At 40.2% G+C, this 26,582-nt stretch overlaps 1 protein-coding gene across 1 annotated transcript in view; it reads left to right on the top strand.

Annotated features, from left to right (window-relative positions):
- si:dkey-112e17.1 (uncharacterized) overlaps nucleotides 1–26,582 on the top strand; it is a 45,099-nt gene that overhangs the window by 14,730 nt on the left and 3,787 nt on the right. The window contains exons 2-5 of the mRNA XM_054773623.1: nucleotides 12,214–13,181; nucleotides 17,639–17,690; nucleotides 19,036–19,156; nucleotides 20,789–20,931. Of these exons, the coding sequence (XP_054629598.1) occupies nucleotides 12,214–13,181; nucleotides 17,639–17,690; nucleotides 19,036–19,156; nucleotides 20,789–20,931 (1,284 nt within the window). The remainder of the gene's footprint in view (nucleotides 1–12,213; nucleotides 13,182–17,638; nucleotides 17,691–19,035; nucleotides 19,157–20,788; nucleotides 20,932–26,582) is intronic.

Raw genomic sequence — 26,582 nt, 5'->3', positions numbered from 1 at the left:
TCCTATCCTAGGGGAAACCCTGATAATGCCTTTAGCCTAGTTGTCTGGCTAGTGCTAGCAGGCTAGAGAAGGCGTTTCTCCAAGCCGCGTCTACATAATCCACACCGCTTGCCTGTTGTGATTCCAGTAACAACTTACCATCATATATTCTATTGCATTCACTTTGCTGCAAGTTTTGAAGCCCGATTGACTGTCAAACTTTTGCATCACACAGCACCGTGGCGCATTTAAGGACCACCCACAAAGTGCAAAATCTAAAGACTTGATGAAAAAACATAGTCAGTGAAATAAAATACATAAATGTGTATTGGGCTTCCTAACAGTGGTACATGTATTACGGTGTTTACGCTTGGATTTTTGCCTTAGTGTTGTCCTTTAATTCGCAGAGGCCACGTGTCATTAGATGGCACACCTGAACAGCATGAAGGCTAGTTTGCACACCGTTTGCGTTACGCATTTGGCACGCATTTTGTGACCAAAAATGGTGCGCATTGGCACGAAACGCCACGCTCCCGCACGGCTTCTTTACGCCTAAGGCAAGTACTGTTTACATTTAGTGTACGACATAGTAGGCGTGACGCGCACTGTTGCCGCATGGGTATGCATTGTCACCACCACTTCCCGCAACAATGAAGCAGTTGTGGCATAATTTGTCCCGCTTGACGCCACACTATAGCAGGCTTCACCCCTATCTACATTAATTCCTCTATTTGCAAGTGGCCTACAAGATGTTGAACTCCAGAGGAGAAGCTCTCATTGCAGAAAAAGCAAAGGTATGTCTATATTATCTCGCAGCTGCACAAAGAGAATGCAGAAAGGTCAGGAAGAAGGCATAAAGAAAGCATGGACAGTGTGGGAAAGGGAATTGCTGACTAGAAGACAACACTTTGGGCATTATGATCAGGTATTAACAGGGATTCACAAAGAAGATCCAAAGAGGCTACAGAAATTACTTGAGAATTCCCCCCTGCCTTGCTCCAAGCGGTGATGTAGAAGTTAACCCATTCATGAGAATTAGACACTCTTTCGTATATGCACTGCTCGCATTGATTGCACATGGGTTGCGGTGTGTTCACGTGCCAGAAATTTTGAACAGCAGCCCTGCACAGTTTACACTACCACTGTGGGGACAAAATGCGTGCAAATGTAAACTGGGCTTACGCTGTACATTTGACCTGTATTATCACATATCGAATTTGCATGGCCGTGAATGCTGAATCGCAAGTATTCGCGGATCCAATGTGTTTCACAAATGACACTGCTTAAGGCATTTGGCAACCTAGCTTTCTCCCACTCTTCACTAGTCCTCCACTCCTAATAGACATGGGATTTTTTTTTTTTTTTCAAAATTAGAGCTCTGTTGAATACAGTGTGTATGGTATTTTACAACTAATGTCCATTTAACACAGTTGAGAATATGGTGACATTTTCCAAGCAGCTAAGGGTGGCGTAACCAACCATAGTGGATGATTGTTCACCTCATAGCCAAATGTCCACTTCGCGGGTTCAACTCAGGCGTTGCTCCGTTCCTGTCTACTCGCTGTAGTGCAAGTGAGTGGGCCGTGCAAGTGCAACATGTCATGCTCTAATGCAATTGCCTCCAAATATGAATGACAAAGGTAATTCACTGAGAAAACCTTCAATTAGGGGAGGAAGCTGATATTATTGAAACATTTTCCCTCTGTGACCCTTCATTGCGGTTATGAAACACTTTCTACAAAGATGTCGTTTGGTGCAGAGGTATTCGGACAATGAAATGCATATGTATTACTTATATTGCCCAATCAGTTGTGCGCATATTCAGCATTTCTTTCAAGTCCATGCCTAAGAGTTACATTTTGGTCTCATCTGACCACATTACATTCTCCCAAGCCTTCTCTTTCAAGTGTTTATTGTTGTCAATGTTCCTTCTTTAACATTGTTACCATCGTTTTTCTTTGTGACTGTGGTCAGCTCCTTTGAGATCATCAACAATCTCCTGCCATGTAATTCTGAGATGATCCCTCACCTTTCTCAGAACCATCCTTACCCCACCAGGTGAAATCTTCCATGGAGCTCCAGAGCGAGGGTGATGGCCCATAATCTTATCTCGTATTTCTTCCATTTCTGAATGATCCTCTTTCCTACCAAATTTCTTGCTCGTGGTCTTTGAGGGGCCGCACGGTGGTCTAGTGGTTAGCATGTTGGCCACACAGTCACAGTCAGGAGATCGGGAAGACCTGGGTTTGAGTCTCCGTTGGGCATCTCTGTGTGGAGTTTGCATGTTCTCCCCGTGCGTGGTTTTCTCCGGGTACTCCCACATTCCAAAAACATGCATGTTAGGTTAATTGGCTACTCTAAATTGTCAATAGTTATGAATGGTTGCGATGGTTGCCCTGAGATTGCCTGGCGACCAGTCCAGGGTGTACCCAGCCTGTTGCCCGAAGTCAGCTGGGATAGGCTCCAGCATACCCCCCGCGACCCTAATGAGGAGAGGCGGCATACAAAATGCATGGATGGATGGTCTTTGAGCTCATTCCAGTCTTCTACAGGTCTATAATCTTGTCCCTGGGGTTTTATGACAAGCGCTTTGTTCTTGCCCATGGTGGTGGAGAGTTTTGAATGGAAGAGGCTGATTTTGTGACAGGTGAGTTTTATACATATTGCAAATTGGGATTAGCATATTAGCAGATTATCTGTTCCTAAAGGGACTGTGTGTTTTGTTGGCACATAACCAGTCTGTGGGGTCAGAGGGCTTGCTGGTTGGTCGGAGATCAAATACTTATTTCCCTCAATCAAATGCAAATTAATTTTTTTATGACCTATATTAAGGTCATTTTTTTTCTGATTGTTTTTTTAAATTCTGTCGTTCTCTGTTATAATTCAAGATTCAAGAGAATCAAGAGAGTTTTATTGTCGTATGCACAGTAAAACAGGTAGTTATACTATGCAATGAAATTCTTATTCTGTTCATTCTCCCAAAAAAAGAAAGAAAACACATGAAAATGAATAAGAACAGAAGAAACATTAATACCATTAAATAAATAAAGTGCTATGAGTGTGTGCGTGTGTTGCGTGCGCCGTGTGTGAGTGCTTCGTTGAGAAGTCTGATGGCCTGTGGGTAAAAGCTGTTTGCCAGCCTTGTGGTCCTGGACTTCAAACTCCGATAAAACATATGTTCATATCTTTGTAAAGGGATAAACTCACCAGGGGATCAAATACTTTTTTTTCCCCACTATAATGTCTCAGCACATGTACTGTGCTATGTACTGTATGGTGTGACACATTTCTTAGTCTGGTACCCATAAGCTACTACAAAAGGACATTTTTATACTTAAAAGTACTAAGTTGTAGGTTTCATCTCACAGGAGTGGAAGTTGAAGTCATCACTCGACAGACTCAACCACCATGGTGTATTTGTATTTCACAAATATGCAACTTAGCATGAAGCCATCGCCTGACTTTGCACTGCTGCCATACTGTATGGTCTCTCACCTGTGCTGAAGTGTTCAGTATGAAGGTACTTTTCTCCCAATGTGAATGAAATCAACTGTTAGAGAAACACGCTACTGCCTGTGGTAGTTTGTTCGGTTTTGCACACATTTGATGAACTGCATACTTTTCACTTTTCCTGGGAATGCAAAGAAAACTGGGAAACAACTCGTACATCATGTTTTAGGAATTAGTTACACCCCTGAAACCCACCCCCATAAGTCACCTCAGCATTCCATACATTATTCTGTGATAGGATAGCATCAGAAGGAACATTAAAACTTCACAATGTGTAGACAAATGTTAGGACTCTAACACTTACTGAACTATTGTTGAGCGCAAAAAATGTTTACGACTGTACACTAATCCCTTGGTTATCACAATTGGTTCTAGACCCGACCGTGATAAGTGAATTTCCGTGAAGTAGGATTCCTTATTTATAAATGGAATATTTTTGTAGTTGTAGCATACAAACTTGTTGAAAACCTCCTAAATACGATTTCAACATTATTAGAGCCCTCTTGACATTAAATAACACCCCTATAGTCACCTTTACACTCATATTGCTCATTATAGTAAACATAATTTGTGAATTTCTCTTGGAGATTAATAAAGTAACTAATAATAGCAAAGAGGACAGATAGGGGTGTGACGAAATATAGATATATTGAACTGTTGCGATAGTTATCATCATCATTGCCATAGTTATTATCGATACACTCTCCGAGGAGTAAACTCTGCCTAGCAATTGATTTTTCTATTTAAATACTAAATGTTGGGTTTTCACTCAAGAGACGTGTGTTTAGTTTATGCTGTTTGTCAACATTTGTCGTGCTGCTCAACCTTATCCGGGTCATTGTCTCCTTCCGCTGATTACGTCACTACTACTATACTACACTAAATATTTATTTTTGTTATGCTTCTACTTAAGAGATTTGATCTACTTGAGAGACATGAGATGTAGTGTTTTCTGAATCAGTTTAAAATAATGTCACTGTTTGTCAGACACGTAAAATAAAATCATGTTTTACAGTTCTGTTGCACTAAAACAGTCTCATTGTTTTTTTGCCATTGCTGGGTGTATTATAATATGCTGCAAAATATCCACCCATTTTATCTACCACTTGTCCCATTAGAGTTATGGATAAGCTGGAGCCTATACCAGATGAAGGCTGCAAAATATAAACTGAATGAAATTTTCAGTGTTAACATTGAACATGAAAACACTGTCTATGTAAGTTTATACCTTTTGAAAATAGCAAAAATGCTAATGTTAGCATGTTAACATGTTAATAGTTAATAATAGTTGCTAACACCTAACATGAAAACATTGTCATTGTGTACATTTTTATCTGTGAAAAAACAACAAATCTAACATACTAACACCTAGCATGCTAGTGCTTAGTCTTCAAGTTTATACCTGATATATAAATGTAAAGATGCTAACTGTGCCGTTAATCCATGTGATCAGTGTCGATATCGGCCGATCTTACTCATGAATGATCGGTATCGGAATCAGCAGCATAAAACCCTGATCGGTGCGTCGTTGGTTAGCATGCGGGCTAGTTTGGCTGGATTGAACAGGGAGCATGTTGACTACTTTGAGCACTGCTTCCACCTAGCTGGAAGCTTGTGTATCATTCAAGCATGCAGGAAGCCAATGCAATTACAGTTTTTGGAGCCAATTAATGATGATGAAATGACTCTCCCAGCTTAACTATTTACAAGTGTACAGCATAAAAAATAAGATGAGCATTTATTCAGTATATTTATTCAGTATTTATGTAGGTATTAATTCATAATCTCTCCTCCCTGAGCTACCACCTTATCGTGGTGGAGTTTGCGTGTCCCGATGATCCTGGGAGCTAAGTTGTTAGGGTTCTGACTGTTGTTTGTGCTTATGCGCCAAACAGCAGTTCAGAATGCCCACCATTTTTGGAGTTTCTAGAGGGATTCGCTTGTTCTGCTGGGGGACTTAAACGCTCACACTGGCAGCGACAGTGAGACCTTGAGAGGCGTGATTGGGAGGAATGGGCCCCCTGATCTGAACCCGAGCGGTGCTTTGTTATTGGACTTTTGTTCTTGTCACAGATTGTCTAACAAAAACTATGTTCAAGCATAAGGGTGTCCACATATTCACTTGGCACCAGGACACCCTAGGCCGCACTTCGACGATTGACTTAGTGGATGTATCATTGGACTTGCGGCCATATGTTTTGGACACTCGGATGAAGAGAGGGGCGGAGGTATCAACCAATCACCACCTGGTGGTAAGTTGGCTCCGATGGTGGGGGTGGATGCAGGTCAGACCTGGCAGGCCCAAACGTATTGTGAGGGTCTGCTGGGAACGACCCCTGTCAGAAGGAGCTTCAACTCCCACTTCCGGGAGAGCATCGACCAGGGAGGTGACGGACATTGAGTCTGAATGGGCCATGTTCCGTGCCTCCATTGTCGAGGCAGCTTATCAGAGCTGTGGCCGTAAGGTGGTCAGTGCCTGTTGTGGCGGTAATCCCAGAACCCGTTGGTGGACACCAGTGGTGAGGGATGCGGTCAAGCTGAAGAAGGAGTCCTATCGGGCCTTTTTGGCTCATGGGACTCCGGAAGCAGCTGACAGGTATCAACAGGCCTAGCGGTCTGCGGCTCTGGCAGTCGCTGAGGCAAAAATGTGTACATGGGAGTTCGGAGAAGCCATGGAGAATGGCTTCTGGACCGCTTTGAAAAGATTCTAAACCACCATCTGGCATCTCAGGAGGGGGAGGCAGTGCACAGTCAACATCATGTATGATGGGAATGTTGTGCTGCTGACCTCGACTCGGGATGTTGTGGATCGGTGGAAAGAATACTTTGAAGACGTCACGACATGTCTTCCTATGAGGAAGCAGAGCCTGGGGACTCCACGGTGGGCTCTCCTATCTCTTGGGCTGAGGTTGCTGAGGTTGTCAAAAAGCTCCTCGGTGGCAGGGCCCCAGGGGTGGATGAGATCAACCATAAGGTGAGAAGCACTGTCATCCGGGAAAGACTCGGAGTAGAACCGCTACTCCTCTGCATTGAGAGGAGCCAGGTGAGGTGGCTTGGGCATTTGGTCAGGATGTCTCCCGGACGCCTCCCTGGGGAGTTGTTCAGGGCACGTCCGACCAGTAGAAGGCCTCAGTGAAGACCCAGGACACGTTGGAGAGACTATTTCTCCCAACTGGCCTGGAAACGCCTCAGGATCCGCCGGGAGGAGCTGGACGATGTGGCCGGGGAGAGGGAAATCTGGGCCTTCTTGCTTAGGCTGCTGCCCTCGCGACCCGATCTTGGACAAGCGGTAGAAGATGGATGGATGGATAATTCATAATCTTTGTGGAAATCTTGGAAACACTTCCTGAATCTATTATTCCCTCTGCTGCATGCACCCTGAATTACAGCTCTGGAGTTTGCACCTGAGTGATTCTGCAAAGAAAATTGCCACACCGTATGGCGCAGACCAAAACTGTTTGCAAAAAAATAGTCCCAAATGATTTGAGCATTCTGTCTTGGACGCGGTCCGAATCCAGAAATGTGGCAAGTATGGAACTTCGAAAAGCTCCCCATTCATATAAATGGGAAAAATCTGCCACATCGCAGCAGTCTCCATCCTCCCCTGTGAAACACGTACACAACAATGAACAGGCGAGAGCGTAGTGATACGAACGGAGAGGAAATAACGCAGAGCGACTGAAAGGTCTGACTTTTTTTGTTCCAATTTTCTGATTCAAATGTATTACTCTCTGAACGCATATTGTTGATTGATTATTGTGACGCCAGAAAATAAACTACATTCCTCCTCACAGAAATCTGACCAGAACTCTGGACAAAGTGGGAGTTCAGCAGAAATTCAGAAATTACGGTATGCCTTAATGTCATGGGCTCATGACTCTTAATGACTGGCTCCTCCCCCAGCATAAGTGGAAAAAAATAAATGATACACCAATTCTTTTTGCTTGCCTAAACAGCACAAATTTGCTGGCGCTGCTGTTATCGCTCGTCCCCGAATAAGGCCCAACAATGATGCCATCTATTGTTATGTGTTTAAAGTTTGTGAGGGAGGGCAAAGACATAGTGTCAAATCTTTAAAAAAAAATGAAATGTATATATACTGTACATATCTGTGGTGGTCCAAATTTATAGTGGCAAGCCGCAACAAATAAATGCATGGCAAACACTCCACAATGTTTTTCCTCACACCATATATATATTCAACGGAGCTCATTTATTTTTTTTTAGCTTTGTGACAAGAATGCTTGTAATGAATATATTGTCACCGAATCAATCTTTGTACCTGTCTGGACTCATAAACTTGAGTTTCTCATGTGTCCCTGTTGCCCCAACACAAATTATGGCCTCAAATGCATCTCTTATGCTGTGCCTCCCTCAGGTATTGTGTGTTACCTGTCTGGTATTGGGGTTTGCCAGTCTGTGTCATTCCCACACACCAGAACTGAGGCGAGCATAAGAACTCATAAACACAAGGTCTCCTACAAAGATCTGTTACTTAGCTCCCTGGCCCAGTCACACATCTGCCTCCGCTTAGGCCCCAGGTCCCCGCCATCCCCACACACCTGTGAAGAATTACAACCAGCATGTTTGAAGAAATAGCCTCCCTCGGGTCACCTCAAGAAACCCGCACAGGAAAAACACGGACTTTGATATAAAGGCAGAACAGCCGAGTTGAATAGTTCACTTCCAAGCTGCTTTATATTAGGGAGTCATTAGACTTCAATCAAGTGTATTATTTGCAGATATGGAAGCTGGATGTTGGTACCTTAAGCAGCTAAGCCAACTTAATCACACTGTAGTGATTATTCGAATGAACGATTCATCTTTAGGGGGGTAATAGTTGTCAACATGCTCAAGAAAAAATATTAATAAAAGCTGAGGTGGCATCAGACAAAGGTACACTACACTTAGATCTCATTCTGTTCTATAATGGTGAGTGTTGTGTGAGTCGCATTATCTGTTTTAAGTCAAATTGTAGAATTAGAATGCCTTTTATTGTCACTCTACACATGTACAATGAGATTTGAAGCAGCTTCTTTTCTGTTCAGACACGTATGTAAATATAAAAATGTTGAAAAATACATACACACGACACAACGTACTGTATACTGTACAGAATAAAATATCAGTCTAAGAAAGGTAAAGAATGAGGTGATATATTAATGAATATGAGTAGTGGATATTGCACAGGATACAGAGATTGCACAGTATTTCAGTCATTTTTGATATTGCACATTTGTAGATAGAGGGAACAATGGGCAGGGTGGGGGTGGAGTCAGTGCATGTTGGAGTTCAGTGTGGTTAGGGCTTTGGGGAAAAAAACCTGTACTGCAGCCCGGTGGTCCTTGTTTTGACACCCCTGAAGCGCCTTACTAAGGGCTACAGGTTAAACAGTTCAAAGCCATGAACTGTGGGAGCTATCCTTGACAATCTTTGTTGCTCTGCTGAAGCAGCGGGAGGTCTACATGTCCGTCAGGGAGGGGAGAGGGCAGCTGATGATTTTCTGTGCTGCTTTAACTGTTCTCTGAAGCCTCTCGCTGTCCGCCATGGTGCAGCTGCCGTACCATACTGTGATGCAGTATGTCATCAGGCTCATTGGACAAATCAAGTCCCAACAATTTTATTTACCAACTGCATATTTTGGAGTGGCCTTTTATTTTGGCCAACCTAGGCACACCTGTGAGTTGGAAGGATTATCCTGGCAAAGAAGAAAGGTGTCCGTATCTGATATTGATAGCAAAAAAACAATATTTGATTACTGTATATCGGCCTGCATCTCAGATCTCCGATATTAGCACTCCGATACAAGCATTTGATTCCATACGCCTCCCCAGCACTTCAATCCAGCAGTACCTGGATAGAGCCAACGTGATCACAACAACAGTGTGTGCTAAAGTGTTAATAATAGCAACGAACAGGAGTGATGTCGGCCGTATGGTAGTATTTTTCGTTTGAAAAAGTCTGGAAAAAAACATTACAGTTTAGTGCAAAACTTGTCATGCACAACTTTCCCGTGGTGGCACGGTGGAAGTCATCACGCATTTGAAGCAGCATCACACAGGAAACTCACACGGGAAATTCCCACGGGGCGGCAAAAAGTCATTAGCGATAACAGAAAAAAGCCAGCCCCTGTCGGTGGTGAGTAATGTTGGGTTTATACGCTAAACTGAGCACCTCAAGCCTCGCTATATAATGCCTGGTTGCCACTACTACAAGTATACCGCTCTTGGCAACATAGTTTCTCAACAAATGTAGCTATTTTTTGGGGGGCGGTGTAGAGTGATTGTCTCCCAACCTGAAGGTTGCAGGATCGATCCTCCCGTGATCATGTCGAAGTATCCTTGGATAAGATACTGAACCCCCAGTTGCTCCTGATGCTGCGCCATCAGTAGGTAAATGTACTAACAGTGTCAAAGCGCTTTCGGACTCGGCATCTTACCTGTCAGTGTGATGGGAGAATGATGTGTGATAAATTAAACAAGTATTCCTAACTACAAGATAAAAGGTGTAGGCTAGAAGCAAGTCCGCATGTAATTCTTACACTGTCTAGATTTTGAGAGGCGCTGGCCGAGATTGATAATTAAAATTCTTTTATTTATATGAAGTGATGGCCAATTTTAAATGAACAAACTATGAGTCAAATTTATTTGTAGTTCTAAACATAATTAAGGTGTTTTTGTCTCTCCTACAAGGGTATGCTTTTTTCCTACAGCATCTCCAACATCATATGCAAGTATAATGCAGATTAGCCAATGATGTCATCTAGCGACTTCTCAGACAGCCAATAGCTACTTTTCTTACTGAGGATTTGGCAACAGTGTTTGGTAGATGCTTTATTTATTCTGCAAAGGATTTACTGTTACATCATCACCATAAATAGTCAACTAAATAAGGTAATCCAGGGTTTCACCTAGGATTTTTTGAAGCTGTGGTAGTGGGCTGTATGGGAGGGCGGACTACCTCCGCTGTGTCGTGCCGCTGCTGCGTCTGCAACTTTTTTTTTTTTTTATTATGACAAATAACAATTTGTTTTACTTGTTTATCTATTAACTTACTTATTTAACTTTTTTCAGCCACCAGCAGAACATGAACCGAGAACACTGCAAAACTGTTAATTTAATGGCAAAGTTGCTGAGAGCACTTAAAGTGAGTCTAAAATGTCGAGCCTCCTTTTGCCACCTGACCCAACAGTATTTTGTCCAATAGTACTATGTGACAAGTACAAAATACGAATACATGGGAAATGAATTGTTTAATAATATATTTTTTTGGTTCAAAATAACACAATTAACAAAATAACAGTTTAAAATATTTGTGTTATAGAAAGCTGTCGTGTATAAACAGTATACATTCAGATTCTAGGATTATGATAGCACAGGTGTATCCAATTTGCAGCACTATTAAATCTACTTTGACGAAAAGAAAGAAGAGGTGATCTATTTTATGTGACTGCCAACATTTGAATTGTACTTTATTAACAAAACACATCTCCACTCAGTGTGCTCTCTTGTCATTAAATACAAGTGTCGTGCTTGAATAGAACACTTGGACTACTACTAAGAGGTGAAGCAAATATTCTTTGGTAAACTACTCAACATCATCTGGTGAGCTACTGCTAGCTTACGAGCTACTTGTTGGAGACCCTGTAATATCTTAAAGCTGGACATGTTACATGTTAACAATTCAGACACACAACTAGTGTTTTGAAGATACAGTAAGCCATACGTATTACAAGAGCGCAAGATTGTTAAGTGACACTTGACAAAAAGTTAGTTAGCATGTATCCCATGAACATGATAGCCACTTGTAGCTCGCTAGCTAGCTAGCTACCGCCAGAGAGGCAGTGAGACCCAGGCAAAATGTGTAAACAAAGATGCAAGAAAGTCAAATGAGACTGAAACGTGAGCGATCACACACGCTGGCATAGATAGGCTTAGCATGTGACAAGCTGCCGTCAATTGACTACACATTTTAAGGACTATTTTTCATTGTCTTGATAATAAGAAACTAAGTGAATGTCAACACAAGACCGGTCGCATACTTTTATCTGGTCACACCTGCGCAAGTGCCAACAGGGCAGGCAGGCGAGTCGGGTGCATTTTTATCAAAATAAAGCGCAGTGCAACATTTTTATGATATTTAAAATTGTTTTCAAACTAATTGTGATCAATATGCGTGTAAATAATAAGCTATATATGTATGGATATAGCATATACTGTATATCCATTCATACAATGTATTGCTTAACATTGTTTTCAAGTTTAAGAAAAAAAAACATCCTCATTTTTAAGGTGTGGCCGTTTTTACTTTGTCGTGGCGCTGCGCCACGATCAATTATGTAGCGTCAACCCTGTAATCATTGGCTTGGACAGACTAAGGCTGAATTTGAATACTACCCTTTTGCCCTTCCCCTTCATCTTAGCCCTTGTCTTGCCCCTTACTTGCATTTTCACCAATGAAGTTCTTGAAAAACAGAAATTATTGTACTTGTTGTCCAAGTATTGGGAGAAACTCTTCTAACTACTGTATATTTACTCAGAAGGTAGGTTTACCTTAGCCTTCAGAACAGTTGTTACATTGATCAGTAAATGTCTTTGATAAAAGTGGACTGGAATATTTCAGTCCAAAGTAGCAGCGCAGTGTTTGCCACATTGTTTCATATTGTGGTGCCTAAAGGACACCAATGACCATGACCCAGTAACTTTCATGTCATTTATTTTCCAGGTGTACTTTGACTGTGGTGCCAAGGTGGATGTGGTGGATGCCCAAGGACTGATTCTCTCCCCTGGCTTCCCCTACAACTACTCTTCCGGGACACATTGCGTCTGGCAGTTCTTTGTACCTGTTGATTATCAGCTTATACTTGAGATATTTGACTTTGACGTGTTTGAAAGCCACGACTCCGCCGCACAGCACGCTGTCATTTCTAATTCTGAAGAGGACAGCGGAGAGGACGAGGTGACATTTGCACCTAACAGGGTAGCATTGAATGAAGCTACGATGGCAGAAAAAGATCTGATGGATCAGAGGAATGCCAAAAACATCCAGAAGTCCTCTCAAGATAGTGAGATAGAACAGGTGGTGGTCCAAGAACAGTCCACAAAAATGGAGATAGCCAAAGTCTCAAACTCTGCCAAAAGATCTATAGATGGTTCCTCTGGTCTAATATCAGCCCCTCCCGCTTCTCTCCCACTTCCTGGAGCTGTGTCCTATGCAGATAGGGTCTTCAACACAGCCTCCTCCTCTCATCTTAAGGCAGATATCGACCCCAGTTCCAACCCAAGCATGACTATGGTGGATACCACTGTTGCCGCACCACAATCCAGTGACACTCCTGCTGTGAGCCCTGAAACCCAGCAGTCAGTGCTTGATGACTGCCCCCATGATGTCCTCTATATCTCAGACCTCATCACTTTCTCCTCAAGATTCTGTGGGTCAAATCGACCTCCCAGCAGCCAGCTAGTTTTTGGCTCTAGCCAGGAGATGGTCGAGGTGATCATGGAACTCATCACTACCACTCACTGGGGCCGTGGCTTTGCTCTCCTCTTCCACTACAACAATCTGACCAAGCCAGGGGGGGAACGGCGAAGCCTTACTTCCACATCCACCAAGGCAGACTCTCTGCTGGCTGCTGTGAGTGGAGCTGCCTTCTTCGCTTTGATACTCACTACTGTCGTCTGTGTCATATTCAGGTAAAAGCACGTTTAAAACGAAATTCCTTCATCCTTCGACTTGTTTGGGCACTGAATGCTTTGGGTAGGTAGTTTTCATAATTGATAACCCCTTTTACGGTTAAGGATGTTCTAATTAAAGGGGCCCTATCCTACATTTCCAACTTTTTAGACTTGCAGTATATGTCGTGTGTCTAGTGTAGTTCCATATCATGAGGTTGGTGTGTCTTTAAGTCAACCCTGGTTTATTTTTTATGCCACTTTTAAATGTTGCGAACAGTCGGTTATGAGAACTTCACAAGGTTTCCACAAGAACTTTTACATTTCTTACATCACAACTTTAGGAAGTCCATGTGTGGCCCTGCGGTTTGTTGCTTTTTCTTTTTTCTTTTCGGGTGTTGTGTATCTTGTGTATCTAATTGGGTGTAAAGCAGCAATGGAAAGACTTACCCCACGGTCACTTCTCCTCTGCTTTCGCCACTTCACAGATAGCTGTATCTTTAGCATATTTATCCAAATACAGTCGTTCCTCGTCACATTGAGGTCCGAATTTCGCAGCGTCACTTTTTCAAAAATATACAAATTAATAAATCATTCTGTTTTGTGGTTGAATACAGCCTATTATTAGTAAAAAAAAAAAAATGACTCAAACAAACTGTACCCGTAGATTTGGCCAGAACAAATGAGTTTGTCAATCATGACATCACCACTATCACTACTACAAAACAAAACAAAACAAAACAAAAATAGCGGCAGCTCAGCAGTACAAACCGTGGTTCCGAGGGGTTTTCTAGCCGACAAAAGTCTGTATCTTCACTGATGGTAAAGAGATGTTCGTCCAGCGCCATCATTACCATTATGAAATCACGGATCGCTTTAGCCCTTGGGTCGTCTCTGGCAAACTTTTTTGCACTTTTGAAATGCCGCTGCAATAGGAACAAGCCCTGGGCGTTATAGCGATTCTGGCTTTTCAGATTGCTGATAATGTTTGTGTTGACGTTCAGTGTTTTTTTTCCCTCTTCACGGAATGTTTGCATTTGGAGCATTTGGCGAAATGGTTTCCTATGAAACAGTTGCACACGGTCAACGCCATGTTTATTTACAAGTGAACTCAGAGGAAGTTACGACAGCCGTTTGCAGCATGTCACAGAAAAGGAGGGCTTGATTTTGGTCATGCTAACCCACCTACAGAACATTCCACAGGTAATCTTGCCTCATTGCAGCTTTTGTTTTAATCGGTTATTAGAGCTATTTTTTTATGTTATCGGATTTATCAGCATAACATCATACTTCCTCATATCCGCCTGATAATTATCGTGCACCCCTATTAAAATTGTAGATGACGGACTGCTGAGGTTTTTTTAAGTTGTGTAATTTGAAATGTTATTAAATTATTCTTGAATAGCTACATTGAGGCTTTCCAGTACGTTCCTAATCATCCTGTTTTTAATGGGGGTTTTTAATGCCGCAGTCCAGCAAAAAACTAGCTGTGGGCCTGAAATGGCACCCGGACTGGATTTTGGACACCACTGGTTTAACCACTTTGTGAAGCTGGAAGATAAAATGATGATAACCTGGTTTGCTGATGAGATCAGATTCTTAAAAGCCACTGTGAAATATTTATTTAGAAGAAGTCATACCCCTGATTTAGTTCATGATTGAAAATGGGCTGGTCTAACAGTAAATCCTGCACATACACAGGCACCAATTTGTTATGTTGACTCAGCTGGAAGCCTCAGTTCGTGATGTGGTGACCTTTGATGATTAGTCCGGTTTGGCAGCAACTGTGCGGCTCCCTTGATGTGGACCATTCTCACCGTAGTCAGCGGGGCGTTCAAGGTACAGCACCTGGCCTCAATTCCAGCACACAAAAAAAGAGGCTGCGTGAAAGTGAATGGGCGGGGAAGTGGGGTGGAAAAGGCACAACAAGGAGAAGGAAAACTCTGTGTGCAATGAGGTTGGTGCCAGTGGTATTGTTGGACAATCAAAGGGTATAATTTACTTGCTTGTCTATCCCAATGGACAATAAACACAAACGGAGAGAGTTTAGGTTCGCAATAAAATCTCTTCAAACAAGATGACTAATCCGCAACCAGGAATGTACGCGTCTTTATTTAGTTTGTTGTGAGAAACAACCCTCTTCAACTGTACATGATTTGTGTTCTTTTCATTGGCATCGTAGTGCCTAATCCGTCAGAAGAGTAAGGTTCTTGCTGTTTATGACAAAGACATTGGGACCATAAAATGAAAGTGTTAACAAGATGTTTAAAAAAAAACCCAAAAAAACAAAACAGGAAATGCATTATCACACCAGGCTCCTGAGCAGCCTCAGTAGCAGTCTTTTCCTCTTAAATTGTTCCTCATTATTTATAACAAGTTCACACAAATCATGAGGACAACAGTAAGATCTTGCATGTTGTAAAGCACTCAGATTAACTCCCGAGGTGCCCTCTGGTAACAAAACAGCCAAAGGTGGGAGAGAGTCGCAGCAGGGGTTCCTCTCAATTGACCGGTGGATGGTAATGTGCTTAGTCAGCTGTAAGAGCAATTTTTAATAAGTGGATACTTGTTCAAGTATTTCAGCATGCTTCATTGACTCATTTGGACTTAAGAAAGGGACAGAAACACAACCGAAAATGAGTGACGAGCACACACTTATAGGAAATACTACAACAAGATGGCTGTAAGTCGAGTTTTAGTGTAAGTCGGAACTCATGCCTAAATTAACACTGAAGTCCCGCACACTGTACACAGAACACATGACGCCTATAAGGTACAGTAAAAAAAAAAAAAAACACTGATTACACAAATTAAATGAAATGGTAATTTAAAAAAAAAAATGAGAGAAGAAAAAAACCTTGCTGCTTCGTCACTACTGTCGCTTTCATAGGAGCAGATCCTTTAACATGTTCAAGCATACTGTAGCAACCTGGCAGTTACAGTGGTGTGAACTGAACACAAAATGCAGTTTTTAAATGAAACTTTTGTTCTTAAAAAAAAAAAAAAATCCGAACCTACATGACCATGACCTGATTGCCCCGCCCTGTTAAAACATAACTTAACTGAGATTAATTGAGATCTATCAGTCTGGAAAAAGTTAGAAAGCCATTTCTGAAGCTTTGCGACTCCAGCAGACCAAAGTGAGATTTTTCCAAAGTCAAAGCTGGTGTGCGCGAGTGTCTTGTTTTGCCTAAAACATGAAGAAAATAGGTCTGCTTTCATGGATGACTAAGGAAATTAAAAAATATTCACATTTGAGAGGACTCATGACTCGAATGGTGAACAGTGGAAAAAAAAAAATCTGTCCCATCTACCCTACAAATATAATATTGTGTGTGTATGTATATATATATATATATATATATATATATGTATGTATATATATATATATATGTATATATACACAGTATATATATATATATATATATATATATATATATATATGTATATATATGTATATATATACCTGTATATATGTATATATGTATATATATATATATATATATTTTTTTTTCCCCAAGTCCCGTTTTTGGAAAAATACTTTTTCAACAAAAATGACAAAATGATTCATTCAATCACATTTTCAGTATCAGTTAAATAATTTTTCATTCATCATACTGTATTTGTTTGATGTTCGATAACCCTGCTTTTTTGCTCATCATTGTCTGAAAATTAGCATCACAACGTCTCAGTTTTTGTTTGCTCAGGCTGTGGTCACACTTCTGGTTCAGTACTCTGGTCCAAAGCAAAAATTGAAAAAAAAAACAAAAAACAAAAGAGTAATTGACCAAAGACTGCGCAGAATAAATGATTATGATTTGGCAGCTTTTGTGAGTAAAATGCTGTGTGCCAGGTTGAATACATGAGTTCTTTTTACAGTCTACTTTTTTCAGAATAAGCTTCTAAAATATACTGAAATACAGTAGTATATTTTAAAATATACTAAAGAGCACCGTTGATGCACCCGCCCCCCTGTCAGTCTGCTCATCCTCGAAGCACTCAGCTGTGAATGTGACATAGACCAAGACACTGACCAGTATTAGAATTACTGTATGGCAAAGAACACTGAGAAACTACACGTACATGTAAGACACAATGTGTCAGAAATGTTGTTTTTCTGCACCTGTTTGTGTGTGACAGAGTAGACACGCCCTGGCGACGTGTTCGTTTGCATGTACAAATTTTTAGACTCTCATTGTAAGGTAGCCTGTCTTTTTCAGGCAAAATACCGTCTTATCCCCGGGTCAATACAGTATTTTTGCGGTCTATACGTGGTGGACCCTTGACCTTTGTTTTGTTCAGGTTTGTCATTTGGTTGAGAGCAATTACTGAGGGTGAAAAATCCCTAGGTTGTATGTTTAAGGCCAAAGTTACTGAGATCAGTGTCAACAAGCTCTTTTTTCAGCATAAATACTGTATTGGCATTCTAAAAAAGCTCCCTAGAATTGTAAACAACATTGCTATTACTTGTTTTGCAGACCCAAACTGTGTCCAAAACGAGACAACTCCTGTGCATCCACAAGCTCTGAGGTACAAACACGACTCTTTACTCTTTTCCATTCTTTCCTTGCCGAGGTCAAAATGCAGTAAATCCGTGATGTCCTTTGGTTTCCAGCACTGCAAAATGTAAACTACAAGCAAGATTAAATACCTGAAATCAAATATATTTAAAATATTTTTTCTTACTATATTCCCTAGATTTCAATTTGCTCTAGGCATGGGAGAGTCGACCCAAATGTTAATAGTATTGATACCAATGGTAGTATCGATACTTGTGTGATAAAATTTATATTTTTCAGTTCTCTTCTATGATTATTTTCACATATCTGTGTTGTTGTAAAGTCTTATTTATATTGTTTACATTGTGTGCTATTGATATCATATTGATACACAGGATCAATCACAGAATCCTGGTTTTCACAGGGGTTACATTTGGGGACCGACAGAGAAAGGCAAAAAAAAGCAAGTAATTATAAATAAAAATGCCTATTTTTGACACACAGCTCACTCCCTGCCCTCCAAACTCTCCTGCTAGCTTGACGTTGACCTCATCAGGTTTTGGATAAACCTTTGCAGTAAAAGTGATTATTCGTGACATTATTAGATGTGATTGAGCTGCAGAACCTTTTCTCTCTTCAATTGCCATTGTTCATTCGTGACACAATCCAGGTTTAAGCCCTAAATATGCCTCACATTGGTATTTAGCACTAGTGAATGATAAAGTAAGATGATCCAATGACAGATGGAATCAGAATCAAATTTCCAGTCACATCACACAACTATAGTGCGTTCAAGGATCATCAAACAAGTGTGAAATCTCAAGGCTGTACAAAAAAAAACTTTATAAGTGAAACATAGACATAAACATGTAAAAATATAGTGCTTTTTAATAGTGGTACGTGTATTCTGGACGTTTGACCTGTATTCATTACTGTATTTATAAATGATGGATACATTATTACCAACTTATGACATCTTATGAATCAGATGTGTTTTCTGCAGGAAAAACGGCATATTTCTTTCTTTTTTTAAAAAAGTATTATATAATAAAATATTATTATTAAATACAATATTATTATTATTACACATGTTTTGACCAAATTCATTGTTGTATTGTTAATTTGTTGGTGTTCTGCGTTATATCATTCCTCATAATAAACCATCAAAAAATGTAAGGCAAAATTATTCAAAAATCTTGAACATTTTACATGTTAAAAAAATTACCATTGGAAATACTGGCCCTGCAGTCACTTGGTATCACTTGGAGCTATACCGAAATGTTCAGTATCGCACACCCCCTAGTGAGCACCTAACTACATACACCTACATAAACCTTTAATTTGGAATCCCTGACTGGTGTGATGCTGTGCTGTAGGTGCCAGAGGGAGCCCAGAACGCTGGGGAAGAGGTAAGTGAGCTGCAACCAATGGCTGAGAATCAGATCAACCAGGAGGTGATCAGGGGGCAGGAACACAAGTACAGTCCACCACACACAGGTGAGCAGGCCCAGCACGCACAACATATCTGACTGTAATTCTGTTGTTGATAGTTGATACAAGGCATGATGTATCCATGCGTTCATGTTGTTTACCATCTTCATGTTACAGCAGAAATTGAAACCAATCAGACCTGGAAAGGGTTTTCACCCAGTGTGGTCTACATGGGTACCTAATGAAGTGGCTGATGGGTTTAGATGGTCACAGAAGGTGTTTGTTTAGGGCAGGGTGTTTAAACTTTTTTGACCGAGGGGTGGATACTGAAATGATAGACGGGCCATTTTGATATTTGACATTTTGTACATCAACCCATGTAGATATGCTAAGAAGTTATATTTGTTATGTAAGCTATATTTCAAGAAAAAAACAGCCCGCATTTCAGCTTTGTGATATCGGTCAAAAGGTTTATTAGTATGTACTTGTTGTCCTTAAATTACACTTTTTTGCTTTTTTTATTTTTTTATTTTCCCAAATATTTTAACATTTACATTTCTAATGTTATGATTTTATTCCCATCATATTTTGACTTTATTCTTTGAATAGTATAACTTTTCCCCCAAGCTATTTTATACAAATTTTGCAATTTCATTCTTTCTTTTGTTTCTCATTATTACAACATTAGGAAATACCATCTTTTTCCTTCTGTATTTCAACTTTATGCTTCCAAAAATGCAATTTTTAATATTACGACTTTATTCTCGTAAAATGATGGCTTTTTTTCCCTTTAAAATGACAACTTTTTTCTCGTAACATTTTGACGCTATTCTCCTATCATTGCTTTTCTCAACATAATTGTCCAAAATTTGCAACTTCACTCTTTTTATTTCTCATAATATTACAATTTTAGAAAATAGCATCTTTTATCTTTAAAATTTCAACCTTATGCATCTAAAAAATTACATGTTTTTCCTACTAATGTTGTGATTTTATTACTTATTACTTTTTTCTTTGAGATGACCATGTTTTTCTCATAGTATTATGTCTTTATTTTCCAAATATTTGGAGTTTATTCTCATAAAATTACTGCTGTTCTCCCTCCACCCACCTCAATTTTACTGTTGTTTTCTTGTTTAATTCAATTTTTAGAATGTGCCATGGGCAAATGAAAAAACAACAACAAAAAAAACACCCACGGGCCCCAAAAGGCCCCCAGGCATCACTTTGGACACCCCTGGTTTAGGGGAAAATATGTGTGAAAAGCAATGACGTTTTTGGTGTAAGTGGTTGCAGGTTGGCTCACAATGATTGTATTGTACGGTTACAGTTTTATTGTATTAAAAACCCGTCTTTGGAGCCCTGGTGGGTCTGTTCCAGGAAAAATCTAAAGGCTTCTCTTGCTTTCGCAGTAAGAAGGGACTCAGGCTGAGAGATTTGTTGGTTAACCCACAAAGCAATCAGGGGGCTCCAGTCACGGTGTTAGGAGAAAAATGCAGAGCTAATAAAACGGTTAAGAAATTCAAGTTGGCCTACAGTGTAAGCTGTCTCTTCAAACCCTGAGACCATGTTAATGAAATCCCCTTTCTTTAAAATTGGAAATAGCCGACATTTAATTCATGTATTGTTGAAAAATGTCAAAGCTGCTTCATTTCCTTATTGCGTTATGTCTCATATATGTTTTAACATTTCCCTCAGTCAGTGCTGGTGTCGATGCTTCCCAAAATACTCAAGTGGACCTTTCCTCCAGTGGTTTGCCAGAGCTGGAGCTTGGACCAGATGAAGTGTTCATCATATCGCCGTTCCCAAGCCCCACCAGGCCTTCTTTCTCCCCACACACAGTAAGAGTTAAAACTCCCAATAATGAATTAAATATTCCGGTTGAAAATACAGTATATTAAATGATTGCATAACGCGGTTTATTTTGTAATATATTATTGCTTCTGATAGTTTGTTGTTATTCATGTTTAATTGGCCATCATGCATTTGCTGTTGTGTGGGGGACAAAAAAAAAGTGAGTAAAAGCCATGAAAAGAACAACAAATATGTTTCGAACTTCTTCTCTGTCACTTCTTTTTGTTGTTTTTTTTAAATGTCACAAGCAAGACTGTGAGGGCTTTTAGATGGGGCAGGGGCCCACGGAAAACACCAACTGCTCGTTCCACACGGAAACATCTCTGGGATTTTTTTGGACGGGAGTTGAAAAAAAAATTGCGTCCGCACTGTTGTGTCCACAGCCCCCCCTCTGGTAGGAAGCCCACAACTCGCTTATTGCAGTTAATTGGTTCCAGACCCGACAGTGATAAGTGAATTTCTACGAAGTAGGATTCCTTAGTTATAAATTGAATATTTTTGTAGTTAGAGCATAGAAAACCTGTTTATGACTTTCTAAATATGATTTTGACCATTATTAGAGCCATGCCGACATGAACTAACATCCCTATAGTCACCTTTACACTCCTATTATCCTTTGTTTACAACACAATGCACTACTGTAATGTGTAGGCTACGGGATCACTGCAGGGACGCAATAGACGGCCGACGCTAGCATTGCAAGCTACAGAACTGACGAGTTAGCCTCTCCTGTTTACTTGTTCCAAACTTAAGGATTTCAAACGGAGTGGGGAAGGAGGACAAAGAAAGAAGCCAAAACCTTACGACCTTACCACTTCCACATGGAATGGGAAGAGAACGGGAGAACGATAGTGTGTCGGACATGCCATGGCTGACTACATGCAGTGTGAACATAATCGAATGTCATTTCAGGTCAAATTACTGACGCCTAGAGGCCAGAATACTACATATAACTTGCTTTTCAATTTTTTTTGACCAATAGTCCATTGTCAACCACCAAACAGAGGTAATTTATTCATACATTTTCGAGTGAGGGAGCAATGTTTGAAAAACAATGTAGTGAGGGACAACTGTATAGTAGGCATGATAACAGAAAATAAGACATTTACACAGCATTGGGAGAGTATTTTTTTTACTACTGGGACTTCCTGCGGTGGCTATTGTCTCATCCATGTAACATTACTGACTCCTAGTGGCCAATGTAGAGAACTACACATCAAAACATGTATTTTAGTGCATCTTCTGAATGCCTTATATTTGTATTTTAGTTCATTTAGCTATTTTTATGTTTGAAAATGCTTAATTTAGGACAAAAGTAGCTTAAATATACATATTCTTTTTTTTTTTTACTATTAATAGGCCGTAGTCAACCACAAAACAGCGATAATTCAGCAAGTTATATATTTAGAAAAACTGTGATAGAGTGAAGCCACGACATTTGAAGCGCAAAGTGGCGAAGGACGGCCGCACCCAACCTTTTCCAACGCTAACGCTGTTGACCCTGTGCTTTTAATACGACTATGACCCTCTATGACCGGCATACATCTGCCTAAACCTATAAAAACTATAAACTCCTTAATGGGAAAACACAATAATTGATTGATGGCAGGAGTGTTTAGAAAGAAGCAGTTTGACCAAGCAGTTCTCCCCTGCTTGCTTTTGTGTTCTCCTGGAATAAGAGTTGGCAAGAATAACAGTTCTGGCAGCTTTTTTGAAGGACTGGCAAGCTTTTCGGCAGCCTGGGCTAATGGAGTATTATCCACAGAGCCAGATTCCCAGCTCCAATTGTGTGTGCGTGTGTTTGTGTGTGCGTGTATTGCATGCATGCATGCTTTGGCACACAGTGTGTGGTCTGCCTGTGTGTGTCCTCGCTGCAGACACCCCTGTAAATAACGTTGCATGGGCTAATAGTTGACTCATTCCCAGAACTTCCCGATCCATGTGTCAAACATTTCATGCCAGCCCAAGCAAGCGTGCAGTAAAACATTTTGTTGCATTATAAGAGCACCGATGCATGAAAATCCATTCATATCTCTGAATTCAATAGAGATATTTACATGTCTGGCCACCCCCCTCCCCCTCTGGGCTTTATCACACCGCTATGTTCTAAGGCTGATTTGTCACCTTGTGTATCAAACCTAAAAGTCATTGTGTTCGAGGGGCTTTGGTGACCAGAGGAACACTTTATTTAAACCCCCAGCTAATTCTTGTCTAGACAAAGCTAGCTGTTAGTGACTCTGTGGGAAGGATTATTCGAGGCATGTTCGCCCACTGATGGGTTAGCAACCCCTAAAACCTTCACCCTCCCTGGAATAATAGCAGCTGACCGATCAGGAAGGATAATGTAGCATGCACACGTCCAGCCTGTCACTCACCATCAGCCTTTCCTCCGGCAAAAGGATGAATGGAGCTCAGATGGTGTATGAAACAAACAAAAAAATACAATGTTTACTAAATTTACGACAGTGAATAGCTGCAAAGTTAAAGTTAAATGTACTGAACAACAAAAATTCCAATAGTTATTTCGCTCAGTTGGCGTACGCCCCGGTTCGCGTGTTTTCCAGGTAACGCCGGAAATATACGCCAAAATTTTGCCTCGGTTTGTGTACACTTTTCCAGTTGTCGTACAATATGGTGCGCGTTTTTAATACAGCTGTGTTCTTAATGTGTTTTTATCACAAAACTTCCTTGTTAGCAGCTTGCTAATATATAGAAACAAGAACCGGAAATCGGCTCTGTTGCCGTTCTATGATGTCATCAGCGGTTGACTCTGTAGTTCTTAAGTTACGCCACAAATTAAATTAAATCCAATTAATTTGTTCCAGGAAGCCTAAAATGTTAACACAAAACATGTTTTTATAACAATAGTTTTACTTATATAAGGCAAATATAAATGATTAATGAAAGCGATAAATGAACATTTAAGGTTACGTTTACAATTCATTATATGTATTTCATTTATGTGCATTTTGAATTGTTTTGTGCATGTAAAAATAGAATTGTAAAACTATAAAAATGTGTCTTATGTTAACATTTTTGGCTTCCTGGAACAAATTAATTGGATTTACATTTTTTCTTAGGGAAAGAATTGACTTGGTTAGAGTATGTTTCAGTTAGAGTCAGACCTTCTGGAGCGGATTAATGACACTAACCGAGGTTCTACTGTACAGTGGAACCTTGGTTAGTGTCAGAACCTGGCTCTGTTTGCGTGCATTCTCTGGTTAGTGTGCAGTATGGCGCGCGTCTTGTCATGCTTAAATACAGGGTGGGCCAAAGTAGGGTTACAGTGACTTCATTATCTGTTTCACCTAAACAGTGAAGTCACTGTAACCCTACTTTTGGCCCACCCTGTATACTGCGAGTGCATCTGTATTCTTAACTTATTCAATACCAAAGACGTAGTTATACGTTTTTATAATTCTGAACGCCCAATCCCAACAGCGTAGTCATACATCTTTTATGTTTTTTTGTGCGAGAGGCAAAAAGAGGTGATGAGGCAACTCTCCACTTCAGAGCACATGACAGGAAGGAAGGAGGAAGGGAGAGCGCGTGGAGGTGGAGGAGTGTAGCGTGCAGAAGCATTGTAGGGAAATTTTAACGTGCACACACACAGTTCAGTTCCAAATGTGAAAATTGTAAGTAGTTTATGGTGTTATATTCGTAAGTCAATTGTTATTTTGATGCAAAACAACCCCTTTTTTGTGTTGTTTATGTTGGTATAGTTGTTGAAGCTATAGTTGAGCTGTCACAAAAGCAAAACATATTTGTGTCAAAGTGAAAGTTATGCTTGAAATGTGAATTTCTTGTGCATTTCTCTTGGAAGATTAATAAAGTATCGATTCAAATCTATCTAAAATCGAAATTTGAAATGTGTCGTTTGCTGCTTGTCTCCCTTTCTAGTCAGGAACTGAGATTTTCCTGAAACTCACCTATGTTGTGCTGCTGATTACTAAAGAATGGAAAAAGCTAGAAACAAACTTTTTTTCAGGTGAAAGGCGGGAGTCTAATCTTTCTTTTTTTGGGGGGGGAGCTGTTCCATTTTCACAAAATCGTCTAAAATGGCTGGTACTGAAGGGGTTGTATTTTGAAAAATGGCTGGGATTGAATGAGTTAATATATATATTTTTATTATCTGAAAACGTCCTTCCTTGTTAGCATCGTATTAGCTAGTAAAACAATGGCAACCGAAACCGGAAGTTATGCAATATCATCAGTGGTTGACTCTCAAAATGTTAACACAAACCATGTTTTTATAGTTATAGTTTCATAGTTCTTTATTGAATTCAATCATGTTTCTCACCTTCTTTGTCAAAATGCTGGCACTTGCAACTGTCTTTCACTCCATTTTGGGTGGTTGATCTCGCTGCCACATCGTGCCTTTGGGGGCTGTCATCAAGGATCCTGTTGTCAATTATTAATAAAAAAATAAAAATACGTCTCTGTTATCGCATGTCTAACAAACTAGTCCATTTGTAGGTATAAAGAAGGTAAAGTAATGTATGACGGCAGCATCTGTTACAATAGCATTGTGATGATTGTAATGAAACGCATAATGTAATGATGATTGCACCTGCTGTTGAAGTTTACAATATCGTTAAAGTTAATAGCATTTGCGTTATTTCCTACGGGAAAATGTAATTTTTTTTTCATACATTTCGGTTTTTATCGGACCTTTTGGAACGGATTAATGACGAAAACTAAACGGACGTTCCACTGTACAGCAGTTGGAATGGGCTCTTTCTGTTCTCTTGACAGTTTTAATCGCCTTAATAAATAATGAATGAGTGTGTGAGCCAAACACACACAGTTGGCTGCCTTTTTGACTGAGCGTGCCAAGCAAATCAGTACACTTCCTTCTCAATAATCCATTTATTTAGTATACAAAACAATCTGCGGGGAGAGGTGGAGGTGTGAGGAGGAAATGGGCCAGTTCAGGGATGCTTGGTTGTCAGGACCCAAGACAAATACTGAGTGCCGGCTTGCCGTCCATTTTTGGTGCCAGAGATGCATGCTTGCCTTAATTAGGGCCCTGTGAAATCCGTTGGATTTTTCTCCAAAAACTCTTTTAATTTTTTTTTTTTACGGTTTTTTCCATCTCCTCACAATGATAGCATTTTGTTCAGTGTCAATTTCTGTGAGATTCTGCATTTAACAGTAGATTCCTTTTTTTATTGGCCAATTCCACGATTCCATACACGATTCCCATTAGGCCCTACTTAATGAGATGCAATTATTGAGCTTTATTCTGTGTAAATTCAGTCAAGTCAATTTTGAAACTGTCTGAAAACCTGCTATCATAACATGTATCATAACATAGCATCATAAAACGACACATTAACATAACACGTAACATGTTAACATATGCGTATCCTTTCCTTTTCCATGTTAACATATCCTTTTCGGACATATGCGTGTTCGAAATAAATTAAACCAACCAACCAACCAACCAACCAACCAACCAACCATAGCACTTCACATAAGCGTAGCATATAGGCATAGCATAACATAGCATATAGGCACAGCATAACATAACATAACATATAGGCATATCATAACAACATATAAGAATAGCAGAACACAACATAACATAGCATAAAATACTGTAGCATAACATAGCATAGCCTACTGTAGCATAATA

Source organism: Dunckerocampus dactyliophorus, chromosome 4, assembly GCF_027744805.1.
Source record: "Dunckerocampus dactyliophorus isolate RoL2022-P2 chromosome 4, RoL_Ddac_1.1, whole genome shotgun sequence".
NCBI classification, from domain to species: Eukaryota; Metazoa; Chordata; class Actinopteri; order Syngnathiformes; family Syngnathidae; genus Dunckerocampus; species Dunckerocampus dactyliophorus.
This window is presented reverse-complemented; position numbering and strand designations above follow the sequence as displayed.